Source organism: Gallinula chloropus (genome assembly GCF_964237585.1).
Source record: "Gallinula chloropus genome assembly, chromosome: 4".
Lineage (NCBI taxonomy): Eukaryota > Metazoa > Chordata > Aves > Gruiformes > Rallidae > Gallinula > Gallinula chloropus.
The window spans coordinates 62,444,205-62,459,432 of NC_140088.1; the positions used below are offsets into that span (position 1 = coordinate 62,444,205).

The following is a 15,228-nucleotide window of genomic DNA, read 5'->3' on the forward strand; positions in this document are numbered from 1 at the left end:
GCAGAGTTGAGGAGGAGAAGGACTTGTCTTAACCTACTAACCACATCCCTTCTAATACACCCCAGGATGTCATTGGCCTTTTTAGCCACGAGGGCACATTGCTTGCTCATGGTCATCCTGCTGTCCACCACCAGGACCCACCAGATCCCTCTCACGTGTGCTGCTCTCCAACACGCCAGTCTCCAACCTATACTGGTACCTGGCGTTGTTCTTCCCCAGATGCAAGGTCTTACACTTGCCCTTGTTAAATGTCATTAAACTGCTCCCTGCCCAACTCTTCAGCCTGTCTAAGCCTGTCTAAGCACAGCCCTCTGGTGTGTCAAACACTCTTCCCAGTTTTGTGTCATCATCAAACTTGCTGGAAATTTCACTGGAAATTATTAAGAAACTGTAATGGTAATACTTTTTTTTTTTTTTGGCATTTAATTGTTTGGCTTAACTGGCAGCTTTTTGATTTTTTATTTTTATTTACTTAAAGATATACTAAACTCAACTCCTTCCTTGGCAGATCTACTGGAATAAAATACCAGTTTATTCAGCTGTGAAAGATGTCTCTAAAGTAATGTCTTAAAGAGAGCAGAAGCAAAAATTTTGACTCAAAGCAAATGAGCCATTGCTTTTGACTAGATATACTGTGTCATCCTCAAACACCTTTGCACATGTTAATTTTCTACCTGCTTAAGTAGATATTATTTTGCCTTTTAAATAGTTCTGTAGGGAGAAGAAATACTTGATATTTTGTCACAACTATTGTTTAACAGTGGTACAAAAGCCCTATGGTAATTATATTTATCTAAAAGGCCAAAAAATGCCAAAAGAAAAAAATAAGTGGAAACAAACAGTACAACGAATGCATTATTTAAGCTTCATATATTGAAATGGAAATAAAACCAAGGGTTTATTATCTTTCTGATTAGAAATAATTATTTTTAAAAAAATAATTCTAGCCATATGCCCTATAACCTACTGAATTATACTTTTAAAAAAGTATTTAAGATATTTGGCTCTTAATGCTTCCAGTGCTGCAAATTGTCTGTCTGACCTGGAGTCCATCCTTCCTTGAGACATGTGCTATGCAGAGTGAAGTGAAATTTGTTTTCTATCATGCTTATAGCTTCTGTCTATATTTTTATTAGCATGGTGGATTTCAAATGTAATTCAAAGCAAAAATCAATCCCTATCTGAGAGCTACTTACCCAGGTGGTAAGAGATAAGGGTTTTTTCAACTGTGGCCGCAAACATTTGTGTTCTGAACTCAAATAATACAACTCAGAAGCCACACTGTATTTTTTATCCTGATCAAAGGTACTCATTGCAATTTAAAAGAATCGGCAGACCCCTGCAGAGAAAGTAGGTCATAAGGAGGCCATAAACAAGATCTGAAACACTCTTTATGTGCCTAAAATAAAAACCTAAGTGCATAAATGAGAACAGGCTGTCCCAGTCTGTCGGAAGAGGAGTCGGCGAGGAAGGAAGCCAGCTTGGCTAAGTAGGGAGATCCAGGAAGATCTTTGGGGAAAAGAGGGGAAAATATGAGCTTTGGAAGAAGGGGCAGGTGTCTTGGGCTGACTGTAGGAATTTAGTGAGATCATGTAGGGAGAAAATCAGAAGTGATAAAGCTGAACTGGAACTCAGACTGGCCAGTTCTGTAAAAGATAATAGAAAGTCCTTCTATAGGCATATTAACAGTAAGAGGAGGGTCAAGGAGAATCTCCAGCCCTTGTTGGATACTGAGGGAACATTAGTGACAAGCGATAAGGACAAGGCTGAGGTCCTTAATTCCTTCTTTACCTCAGTCTATAATAGTAAAGATGGGTATTCCCTGAGTACTCATCGTCAGGAACTAGCTGACAGAGAGGTGAGAAAAAGTAAAATTCCCATGGTTAAGGAGGAAATGATTAGCGACCTACTTGGCCAATTAGATACTAACAAGTCAATGGGGCCAGATGGGATTCACCCGAGGGTGCTGAGAGAGCTGGCAGATGTGCTAGCCAAACCCCTTTCCATCATCTGTCAGAAATCCTGGCAGACTGGGGAAGTTCCACTGGACTGGAGGCTGGCAGATGTGACACCCATATATAAGAACGGCCGGAAGGAGGATCCAGGGAACTACAGGCCTGTCAGTCTGACCTCAGTCCCGGGGAAGATCATGGAGAGGGTCATCTAGGGAGCTATCATGCAGCACATGCGTGATGGCCAGGGGATCAGGCCTAGTCAACACAGGTTTACGAAAGGTAGATCCTGTCAAACTAACCTGATTGCCTTCTATGACAAGGTGACCTGCTTAATGGACAAGGGAAAGGCTGTGGATGTGCTCTACCTGGACTTCAGTAAAGCTTTTGACACGGTTTCTCACAGCATTCTGACTGAGAAACTGGCTGCCACTGGCCTTGACAGGTGGACCCTCAGCTGGGTTAAAAACTGGCTGGATGGACGGGCCCAAACGGTGGTGGTGGTGAATGGATCTAAATCCAGCTGGAGTCCGATCATGAATGGTGTCCCCCAGGGCTCAGTCCTGGGTCCAGTCTTATTCAACATCTTTATCAATGACCTCGATGAAGGGATTGAATGTTCCCTCAGTTAGTTTGCAGATGACACTAAACTGGGAGGAAGTGTTGATCTGCCTGAGGGTAGGGAGGCTCTTCACAGGGATCTGAACAGACTGGACTGATGGGCTGAGACCAACGGGATGAAGTTTAACATGGCCAAGTGTAAAGTGCTGCACATGGGACATAACAACCCCATGCAGCGCTACAGGCTTGGGGGAGACTGGCTGGAGAGCTGTCAGGAAGAGAGGGACCTGGGGGTGTTGGTCGACTGCAGGCTGAATAGGAGCCAGCAGTGTGCCCAGGTGACCAGGAAAGCCAATGGCATTCTGGCTTGTATCAGAAATAGTGTGGCCAGTAGGTCTAGGGAGGTAATTGTGTCCCTGTATTTAGCATTGGTGAGGCCACACCTTGAGTATTGTGTGCAGTTCTGTGCTCCCCACCATAAGAAGGACATTGAGGTCCTTGAACAAGTCCAGAGAAGGGCAACCAGACTGGTGAAGGGGCTGGAGGGCAAATACTATGAGGAGCGGCTGAGGGAGGTGGTGATGTTTAGCCTGGAGAAGAGGAGGCTGAGGGGAGACCTTATCACCACCTACAACTACCTGAAAGGAGGTTGTAGAGTGGTGGGCGATAGTCTCTTCAGCCAGGTGACAGAAGATAGGACAAGGGGAAATGGCATGAAGCTGTGCCAGGGCAGCTTTAGATTGGATATTAGAAAAAAAAAAAATTACTGAAAGTTGTCAGGGCCTGGAACAGGCTGCCCAGGGAGGTGGTTGAGTCACCTTCCCTGGATGTGTTAAAAAAAAGGGTTGATGAGGTACTTAGGGATATGGTTTAGTATAGGATGGGAATGGTTGGACTTGATGATCTTCAAAGGTCTCTTCCAACCTTGTGATTCTGTGATTCTGTAAATCCAACAAGGCCATTCAGAAATGTCCATGTCAATGTCCCTGAGGAGATCAGTAGCCTTTACTGTCCTTACCTGGCCTCTCTTCAACATGCCCATGGCCCAGGACCCCTGTTGAGCCTGGCCTGGAACTCTCAGTCCCTCACCACAGATTCATCTGGCCGTGGGGCTGGGGCTGCCTCAGCTGCACTATGACTGCCCTACTTCCTGTCTAGCTGGGGTGCTGGATGGGCCCTGGCTGCTCCATTGGAAGCCCTTATTCTGCATGGTGCCCTGATGCTTGAGGAGAAATGAATTAAGAACCTGCAATAGGCCTCATGGTCCCCTTGGAGGGCTCTGCCCTTGGGTTTTCAACCAAGAGCAGCAGCCACATGGGACTGAAGTTGGAAGTCCTGAATGCTGGCCCTGATTCCAGATCCCCAGACTCTTTATGAGTTCAAATAATATATACCAATTCAGATCTGCTTTAGAAATAATAGTAAGTAGTAAATATTTATAATTTTAAAAATTAAGAGGAAGTTTTGCAACTTGTTTAAAATTCCTTAAATGCCAGGCAGTTAACTAAATTTTCTCAAATTTATTATTTTCCCCCCCCCAGGTTAAAATACAGAATGATCATGATCTGAGGTATTGGAGACATCTTAGAGAGATACTGAGTAGAGTACAGATAGTACTTTTATAACAGGTTTGCAGTAAAGGGTGTGCCTTTGCTTGCTTGTTTTGAGGGTGAAAAAGATAAAACCAAATTTGGCCTATAATACAGTCATAAAAGTGATAATTTCTAAACAGTAACATTTTTTTTTAAAAGAGGATTTTGTCTGAAAGTACTGGCTTACACCTGACGAATTTCTTCAGGGTGATTCAAGTAAAACAAATACTCTAAATTCTAGAAAATTCAAATAAATCAAATATATTCAAATTAACAAGAACATGTACTGTACAGACAGGTGTTCCCTATGGAGAAAGCATATCTCCAAAAATCACAAGGGCGAAGGAGGTGGACTCTTCTCTCTTTACACAGTCATTGTTAAATCCATCAACCTTTGCTAAATCGGGTGGTTATAAAAAAATTTGGAACTATCAGTGAGTGACCTTTTCCTTTGGACTAACTATTAATTATATCGCTTTCTGGATCACTTTTGTGAAACATCATTCCTCCTAGTCCCAAACTTCTTAGCTCTCAGTCTTATCACTGCTCTAATGATAGCTGGGCTTTGTTTGGTTTTTGCTCCCCAAGTCAAGAAATGCCTGTTTGGACAGTTAAAGTAGAGTTCATAAGCTTTTTTGGGGGGTATGGATTCCTTCAGTGGATGTAGAGTGGTTGTCTTAGTTCCTTGTGATTGGAAGGGATCCTGAAAAAATAAAAATGGTAGTTTAAATTATCCTGAAAAAACCCTTTATGATACTTTAACATTTGAATGGGTGAATGTTTTTGTTGCCTGCTTTTTGTCAGCCTACACCTCTGTAGGCTTCACTGAAGCCAAGTTACCTGCTTGAGGCAACTGTGGTATTCAGTCATAGTAATTGCAATAAACTGCAGTGAACACTCTATCTGCAAAATACTGGGTATAACTAGATTCACATACTGAATCACTGATTTTGAGGAGATTCTGAAGTCAGCAGAAATAGATGGATGATTATCAAATGTGTATTGTATGAGCTGGACTTTTATATTTTTCTGGTGTTTGGAACAAATTCCAGAAGATGGGTTTTTTTTGGGAAATCAGCAGCACGGGCTATGTATTTCCTAACAGCATTTTTTCACAGCTCTTTCTTCTTAGTATGCAAGGCCAGTTAGTGCCATCTGTCACATGTTTGTGATATATAGGCCATGAAACAAGGGAATCACACTCTTAGAGTGGAAAATGAAGAAATCTTCCTGATAGAAACATTAACATTTTCCTACTACAGTCAGAGCTAATTCAGGTTGTTGTAAATTCACTTCCTTTTAAAGGTGTGAAACCAAATAGTAAACTAAATGAAGTTTCAGTCTGTAAATATGTTGTCACTATCTTCTCTGTTGGAAGTGCCCCAGGCACTCTATTGGAGCCACCTTCTTACAGCTAGAAATTTCCTTCCTTTCAAAAGGTAAAAGCCTGTGTTTCAGATGCTGTCTTGTCCAGGTTTGATGCTTGCTGATAATCTGTTAGTCAGTGTATAGTTGCTGTTTATTAAAACTATATTGTTTTGTATTATCCATATGTATGTGCAATTGATTTCTTTTGAGGAAAACCAAGAGCCTATGTAGAAGCTTTTACATCTCCCCTTTTGGTGTTCGACAACAGCGTTTTGAGAGAGAGATAAACTGATGTTGTTTTGATCTTCCAGTGTTCAATGGACTTATTGGCTTTGCAGCTATCAAAAGTCAAATATTGGGACCACTAGAAATATTACTGTTGTCATTAACATTATTAAACTAAGATTAATGGAATACTGTGAAAAATATAACAATGGTACCTGTAGTAAATCCTAGCTGATATGAAATATCAGCTAAGTATATATAAGAAAGCCAATGGCGTCCTGGGGTGTATGTATCAAGAAAAGTGTGGCCAGCAGGTTGAGGGATGTTCTCTTCCCTTTCTACTCTGCACTGGTAAGGCCTCATCTGGAATGTTGTATGCAGTGCTGGGTTCTCCAGTGCAAGAAGGACAGGGAGCTACTGGAGAGGGAAAAAAAAAAAAAAAAAAAAAAAAAAAGGACTACAGAGATGATGAGGGGACTAGAAAATCTCTTTTATGAAGAGAGGTTGTTTGACTTGGGAATTTCTAGCCTAGAGAAAAGAAGGCTGACGGGGGATCTTAGCAATACTTATAAGTACTTGAGGGGTGGATGTCAGAAAGATTGGGTCAGTCTTTGTTCGATGGTGGTGCCCAGCAACAGGACAAGAGGCAATAGGAATAGACTGCAATATAGCAAGTTCTAACTAAACATGGGAAAGAACTTCTTTACTGCGAGGGTAGCAGAGCACTGGGACAGGTGGCTCAGAGGTAGAGTCTCCATCTCTGGAGACATTCAAAATCCACCTGGACGCTGTCCTGTGCAACCTGCTCAAGGTGATCCTGCTCTGGTAGGGGGGTTGGAGCTAGATGATCTCCAGAGGTCCCTTCCAACCCCTAATTCAAAGATCCCGTGAGTCTGTGATTTATAAGTATTTGCATTAGACCACGTGATGGTTCTGTTTGTCATCTCCTTAGTATGCAAGAGTACCATCCTGGGTTTCCCTGCACGTGTGCTCTGTTACAAAAGTTTGGCATTCTTTAAATCTTAACTTGTGTTACACACTTCTTGTATTATGAAGAAAAACATGCAAAGCTTTGTATCAGGACAAACAATTGTCAAATTACGCAAGGATGTGTCATAGTATGTTTGGAAACAACCATCCTAAAGACCCCTGGCAGATGACTCCACTGGTTCTGTAAGGAGAAGATTCATCTGGGCACCGATTAAGCTGTCTGAGTCTGTGAATAGGGAGAAGAGACAGGAAAGAAGTGGAGACATACATGCTCTGTGGTTAACAAACTAGTGGGATAACTGCCTGTGGTTGAACTCCAGACTTGTACAGTACTTTCTTTGAGTCCTGCCCTTTCAGAGGTGTATCCTGCCTTTTAGTAAGGGTTGTTTTCACATCATGTAATAGTATCCAAGTGGCTACTTAACAAATAGTTTACCTTTTCTTTCTAGAGTGAACATATATATTACCTAGTGTGTGTGATCAAAGGTTTTAGCTTCATATCTGTAAAATTAATATTAAAAGGTATAAAATTATAGTTTTATAAAAATAATTATTTTCAAACTATACAATGCTAGAAGTATGTTTGGGTTTAGATTTTGTATTTGGTTGGTTTGATACCTCTAAAAGTATCTGGGGAAAAAATTACAAGAAAATACCAAAAACCTCTTTAAAATATTAAAAAATTTACAAAATATTTTGCAAATGCAAGACTTAGAAACTATCCTTAGATGATACTACATTAATATAAGTGTGGCTTCTTCCATGGTGGCACATAATTTTCAATAAATCTTCTTTCATCTAAGTATTGTAGAAATCCCAGCTTGATATGTAGTAGTGTGTGTCTACTGTGTACGCTGCATTGGCTGATAATCATCTTGCACTATCAAAAATGGACAGTGTTGAGCTGAGAACCCTCTTTTTAAATCTACTAAGTAACTGCTTTCTTGGTGGTTTTGAGATGTAAACTCTGAAGATGTAGTCCAGAACTAAGTTAAGGCTACATATACATTAGAAAGCATTTTTAGTGTAAGAGAAATTGATTGGTAGGCCTAAATACATGGTGCTAGTAACAGTGTTTGTTTCAGAGATTTATTTCGGACTCAGTCTTGCCTGATATAATGGATTAAAGATCAATTAGTGGCTGGAGTGCAATACTGGAGAGTACTTCCCATTTGGCTTAATTGGAAAAAAATTCATGTTGTACATTCTGAAAAACAGGGAAACCTTATCTCAATAGGTAGGGAGAGCCACGGGCCTTGCTTATCTATTCCTGAGCTAAAACAGTAAAGGTGATATACCCGCAATCCTTACTTCTGGAACAGGCTGCCCAGGGAGGTGGTTGAGTCACCATCCCTGGATGCATTTAAGAAAATGGTAGACGAGGTACTTAGGGATATGGTTTAGCATAGGACAGGAACAGTTGGACTCAATGATCTTAAAGGTCTTTTCCAACCTTGTGATTCTGTGTTGTAAAGTTAAAGGTTTGTTCACCAATCTCAGTGGTGAGATGACTTCTATCTAGGCTGATGAAAGTTCCTGCTAGTAGCACCTGGAAAGACTGGAGTTATCTACATTAGAAGGGCCTGACTTTGGCCTATGTGTCTTGTTTGTGTATTGCAATTCGACAGGAACCACAAGGGCAAGCACAGCGTCATCAAAGGATGTAGTTTCAGTTAAAAAAAAGAAAAGAGTTTACTTATGTATACTTTTCAGTGCTTTTGTTTCATTTTTGTCTTAGTTTACTTTAGAAATATGTAAAGTGGAAAGCATATATGACTGTGATATACAGATTGTTAAATCTTGCTTCAAACTAAGAAAATTGACCTTTCAACGGGTGATCTGAAAGGGTAAAATTAACTATTGCCATCCCAATCCGGAGTTTCAGGTCATTGGTCTTATGCTAACAGTAGCTACTGTATGTGAATCCAGGTTTACATTTCTAATGATGAAATACATATCCAGTGATATGCATTTCTGGGGCCCTGAGTGACCTTTCCAACCTAACACATTCTATAATTCTATGATACGTTTCTGCCACAGCTGTTTATCCTTTCAGTTGTCTGGGAATTCCATATCCATTGTGCACAACACCATCATGTAATTCTGCCAGCAACCTGCACATTACTGTGCACTAATTCCAATGTTTTGCTGGCCACCTTTGGGCAAAAAGGGATCCAAATTTCTTCTATAATTAGTATCCATAAAAATGTTTCTAAGAAAGTAGTCTTGCTAGAGGTGAGAAGGCAGAACAAACCTTGATTATCAGAAATAGTTTCAAGAAGCAGTCATCATCAGATTTTTATGTTTTGGACTCAAATGTTTCATGATTATTAAAACTGTTAGGCTGTATCCTTTCCTGCTCCAAGAAAATTGTAAAATTCATACGACAGAAACATGGTTTGCACTGCAACTGCTCCTTTTCCACTAGCTTGTGAATCCTGTACTGTTTTTAGAGGTGCTCTGTGAAATCTAAGTTGAACTGTCCATTCCTAGAAAGGGAGCAACCATCAAACTTCTAGAGGATGATGATTTAGGATTGCATTCTGCATACCTGTAGGGACTTGTATGCCAAAAATTAATCTGTTAAAATTATTGTTAAATGTTAAAAACATTATCTGCTCTTCAGAGTATAATAAGAAGATCTGGGCCTTGCAGGAGGCAACTTGCATATTATAGTATCAGGATGACTTCTTTATATAATCCTAACAGTCTGGCTTTAGTTTTGAGCAAATGGCTTATATAATTTCATACAAAAATTCTTCCAGAAATAGAGAATAATAAGATTATGCTCTCATTTTATTATATTTTATTTATATTTTAAAAAAGAATACTTGGAGGGCTTTGTTGCTCTTACCCTTTTCAAACTTTGAACATTCTGTACTCTAATCTTGTTTTCTTTCCACCAGAAAATTAGAAGTTTAGACTCTGTATTACCATAATCTCAAAAATATCCCTCATGGATCTATGCTGACATTTTCTTACTAGCTTCATTCTTCTCTTCTCCACAGGGAGGATATTTCACTTTCTTTTACCTCATTTCTGTTGTTACCTGGAATTTTTTGGTCTGACTTTGCAGTTTCTCCCTGCTAGCTGTCTGTTTTCTTTCTGAAATTTACCTTTGCTTGGCTCTTCCCTTTGTTAATGATTCCCCTATGTTTTATGGTACCATCATCTTTGCTCAAATTACTTATATAAATAATATGAACTTACATAAAGAAATATTTCCCACCTGTTTTGAGGGAGATCCAGAGCACCCCTTTAAAAAATTCCCATGGGGAATGGCTTCTGCATAGCATAAACAAACATTTTCCTTGCAAACATTCTCTTATATCTTGTCTCTCTTCAAACGTTTTCAAAATTGTTTCTGCAAGCTTAAGGTAGCTTGAGAGGGCAGTCTCTTCGTATTGGTCCCTTGGAGGTCAAAAGCCTCAACATGAAAGCCTTACTGCATTACAGCATTACTGTTTGACAGAGTAACAGGGTCTGTTGTGCATTCTAGATGTGAACTTCAACTATTCAGAGTTTCTTGTGATTAAAAAGAATACCAAGAAGAAAAAAAAACCAAAACAATCACAAAGCCCACAAATGGTGGTGATTACATGCATATCTCATCTTTCTAAATTGTCAGTGCCAGCAATAAAAAAAAGGCATTTATTATTAGGGGCTGTAGTATGATAATCTAACTAACTTTTTAGTGCTTTGAGGGCTTTGGTATTTTATTTTCTTCATTGTGGGTTTTTGGTATGGGGTTTTTTTTGTCTGCCTGGAAATGGGTATAATTTCCTAAATCTACTTGCATTCAGAGAGTATAGGTACAGTTTGCTGGCAATTACGTGCTATTCAGCACCTGTAGTATCCAAATGTCATTACCTGTATTTGTAAAAGATATGTTATAAATTCAGGAAGAGAAATGTGAGGCAGAATTATATATGCTGGAAGACTAGTTCCGTGGTCATAGTAGCTAGGGGTAGTTTTCTTTAATTTGGTTAATGAAGGAACACATTGGTGACATTTATTTGCAATTATCAGAAAAAAAATAAAGCCCAACACATTAGCTTAATATTACAGAGGTTTTTATTGCCCAGGCCCACAGAGTACTAGGTATTGTAAATTATTCGAAACCAATGCTAAGTAATTTCATTAGAAAAATACCTTTTAATGTGCATTAGCTGAGTATCAACCTTCAACATTGAGAGTAGTGTACTGTGATTAGACTGAATAGTGTAAATGATTCAGGGTTCTTAGAAATTGCAACTCTCTTAGGACACAGTAAAATATAAAAGTCAATGTTAACAGCTCTTGGCTTATCTTTTGGGGTAGTAAATCCTTTTATTATGGTGGAGCAGTACTGTTTTACTCCAGTGAAGCAACTAGTTTCTCAAGGCCAAAACATTACTTCTAGACAAAGTTAACAACAGCTATATATGAATATTGAAAACAAGACATTAAGATTATGAGCTCAGTTGATTGATGGAATCTCTAAAAGAAAATAATAACTAATTTGTTATAACACACTTTTGCAAAAGCTTACTATGCATAGACATGATCATTCAACAATTAATCTCCTTGCTTGCTGACTTCATGCCAGAGCACCATGAAAATACACAGTAGGAGATCTGTAATTCACTGAGAATGTTTTTACTCAACTCTGACTTGTCTCTGCTGGGATAGTCTAATCTGTACTCTGCTACAACCTGTTTGTTGAGATGTTAGCATTGATGGCTTCCATCAATAGCTTCTGCCAGAGAAGAAAGTCTTTTCTCTAGAGCTATTTTAATATTGATCTTTCTGGGAATCAGGAAGTCTGCTTAGTATGGAATAATTAATGTCCCAGTAGCAGCAAAAGAACTTAGAATTGAATAGCTTGTTTGTAAATCACAAATTGAAAAGTGATGTTTGTTTTTTTAACATATATGAACATATCATTGTGGGGAAATTCAGACCTGGAACCCATGAAGCGTCTACAAGATTAAGACAATATGCAAAATATTACTTAGATTATTCTATTAAGAATAGGGTTTACTAATCATGATGTTTTGATAGTTAATATTATTTAGATGACCAGCAATTTTGCCCAGCAAACTCAGTTATATGTAGATTGCATGATCAATGTGAGTTTTTTAAAATCAGGTTTATCTCTGTAATCTTCATTGTCGGCCTTTTAATAGAAATGTTTCATGACTTTAATTATATCATTATATAATATTCATAGGACTCCTGCATTTAGAGAGTAGGCATGTAAGATTTCTTTTTGTTCTTCTCATTTAGTGGAGCTTTAATCTTCACCTAATGTATATTTTTGCAATCCTGCCAGGAATACAAAATTTATTATTATAATTTTGTCTCATCTCAAATGTGAGCCCTTCCTGTCCCTTTTCTTTGTCCTTATCCACTTCGCACATTGGCTCAGGTTCATCAGTCCTTCTGTCATTCCCTTCCACCTCCCTGGTTGCTCTCATGCACTGTCTGCAGAATTTGAGACTCTGCTGAAACACAGATGGCCATTAATCTCCCTGAGTTCATCCACAAAGAATCAAATTTTATTTTAAAGACAGGCAATCTTCATTTTACAAGGCCTATATTCTAGTATTTATTAAAATTCCAATGGAAAAATCAGAGTTTATGTAGATTTTATTAGATGCTGCAGAATAATACCAACACTATCTTCAAAATTGTATATATATAAATTTTTACTGTTTTAACATTTTTAATATAGCATGTATTTATAAATATAGAAATATATTTAAATATAAATGTCATTGTATTGCAAAACAGCTCTAACTTTTGAAGAAGCCGTTCAAGGATTGTTTCACAATTTTTTGCTTTATTATTTGCATTAGACAAGATCCTTTCCCCTTGGAGTAAGTCTGAATGTTTAGTCTCATCCAGTCTGATCACAGGAGAATTTACTATTTCTCTTTGTAGAGACTGTATGAGGAAGAAATTGATTGCTATATTTGGGTAGTGTGTAGATGTATGTGTAGATTTTCCTTACGGAAGGCTTAAGGGAAAGTTATTCCTTTAGTTACACATAAGGCTGAGGAAAAAGCAGACATCTTTTAGTCTGTTTTTTGATACAAGCAGCTCAGTGGGAGGCTCAGCACAGATGGTTTAGAGGGCTGTTGCAAGGGCTGAAATAGTCTCTTGACTTCCCCAAAGCCTTAATCTCTTTAGGGCCAGTGATAGCTTATAATTTCCAAAGCACCGAGCGCATTGAGGTCTGTGAGGAGCTGATGCTGGCAGAACTCCCCCACTTCAGCCACTGGTGGAAGTTGCAGTTTTATAAGCTGTATAATAAAGGAATTTGAAGTGATCTTTTGGAATAATCACAAACTTGATTTTTTTTTTTTAGTTTATTTTCATAAATAATGACAAGATAGGCTCAATACATCATTTTCCTATTAAAACAGCGTTACACTGTCTGAATTACTATAAAATTGGGGAAATGGGATTTTTATAGTGCAATCATTTTCATCTTTGCATCATCTATCTAGAGCATTAAATTGAATTCAAAATTTTTTAATAGTTCATGTATCTATTCCATACAGACTTCAACTTACCCTAATTTTCATGTGACTGTGAAAGAAAGTGATGTAGAAAAGAACCGAGAGAGTTTTGTTATTGGAATGCTAAGGAAAAATGTATCCTGTCCCATTCCTAGAACACTTCCATTATCACCTTCTGAAAAATGCTACAATAGGTGCCAAAAGCATTCATCTAAGATACTTCTCCCACCCTCAATGAAGTAATTTTGCTTGCACTAATGCAAACTTAAGATGTTTTCGGTGAAGTTGTAAACAGTCATAAGTCTGAAATATCAACTGTAAACTTCAACTTAACTTTATATCTCTTGAAAATCATCCAAACTCAGAAGAGATTTTACTGGGTTTTTGAGTTTTGTACATGTAAAGCATGTATTGAAAGTTGTCTTTTTGGAGATGAAAGGTGTGTTCCTAAATAAAGGTTATCATTAAATATTTTTTTCCATAGCAATAAGGGTATTCATCTTTTTTTGTCTTGAGAAATGTCCAGTTTGGATAGTTGTTTGGTGCATGTCAAAATTCCTCTTGCAGATCCTAATGGGTTTCTGGCTTATTTTTGTCCTACTTTGTTGTAAGCTGTTGGTATCTTGATCTGGACAGTATGACTGGGAATTGTTAACATTTCAAACCTGCATATTAACATTTTCTAAAGAGTTGTACAACTTCTGCTGTGTCACACTGATAAACTAGAAGCTTACTGTACCTAGTTCTTCAGAGAAGCCATGAGTAGCAAAATTTGAAACCTACTGATCCAAGGTAGTGATCACTAGGAATGTTTCCAAATTTAGACAAAACACAGAACATAGAGAGCCTTTTAACCATCTTTTCACAAACTGTGGTTGTGAGAGAACATTTAGGAGGCAGAGTCTCCTTGAGCCACAGTTGAACTACTAGACAGTGCTGGATAGGAAAATCACATGACAAACCAGATAATTGTCTTTGTAATAAACTGAGACTTCTAGGGCTCTGCATGTTACACTGGAAAACCATCCTTCCAAATCTTGAGCTTTGGGCCCGTGAAATGATGTTGTTAAAGCAACATCAGAAGAATGCCAGATGATCTGATCTTACTAGTTTTGTAATGACATGCTTTTGGTTTGAAGTTAAGGATCTCTCTTGGTGACTATTATTCTGTGTCAGACACTATCCATCGAAGAATAAGTGGGACAAATAATGAGAAGATGACATCACAGAGTGGCACAGAAGTTTATTGAAGATCATGACAAAATCTCTTTTCTATAACCTAAGTGCTGGACACATGTTACTCAGAGATGAGTCAGATCCTTGTTTCACTTTATTTTTTCTTTGCCACTATATGTACAGGAAAAAAAAAACCTGACAAATAGTGCTGTCTTACATACACAAATACATTACATGTTATTAAATTAAATGGCCCAGTGTTACTTATATCATTGCTACGTTATTCCAAAGTCTGCTCCTGTCCTTTGCCTCGGCTGTCATAATAGCAAATCAACGTTTAAGTTGACTCTAGTGTAGAAATTTTGAGGCTTGGTGGTTCTGACTATCTCACCCTGAAATTTCGGAGTCAGCTTTAAGTATTTATGCAGATAATTTTTGTTGTTCCTATGCAGGATTGACATCTTCAAGTATGTGATATATGGTGTAGCAGCTGCATTCTTTGTGTATGGCATTTTGCTGATGGTGGAGGGATTCTTTACAACTGGTGCCATCAAGGATCTTTATGGGGATTTCAAAATCACCACTTGCGGCAGATGTGTCAGTGCCTGGGTAAGTGGTTAAGAAAGCTTTTGTACCTATGACAATTTCAGCATTTTGTATAATTGTAATGTGTTGCAATGTTTGGGTTTTGATGTGTTTCTTTAATATTTTCTGATACTTAGTTTAGAGGTGAAAAATCTTAGCAAAGGAGAATACCGTGTTAGAGATGTTCTCTATGTTGCTTAGTCACTAAGTTACTCTTTGCCCATTCCACCAGTTGAATGGGAAATCTCTCAGCAACTTAAGATGTTTGAGAAA

General features: G+C 38.3%; 1 protein-coding gene across 1 annotated transcript in view; it reads left to right on the forward strand.

Moving 5' to 3' along the window:
• GPM6A (glycoprotein M6A) overlaps positions 1–15,228 on the forward strand; it is a gene marked incomplete at both ends in the record, with an annotated part of 119,282 nt that overhangs the window by 81,791 nt on the left and 22,263 nt on the right. The window contains one exon of the mRNA XM_084264212.1: positions 14,823–14,979. Coding sequence (XP_084120338.1) covers positions 14,823–14,979 — 157 coding nt within the window. The remainder of the gene's footprint in view (positions 1–14,822; positions 14,980–15,228) is intronic.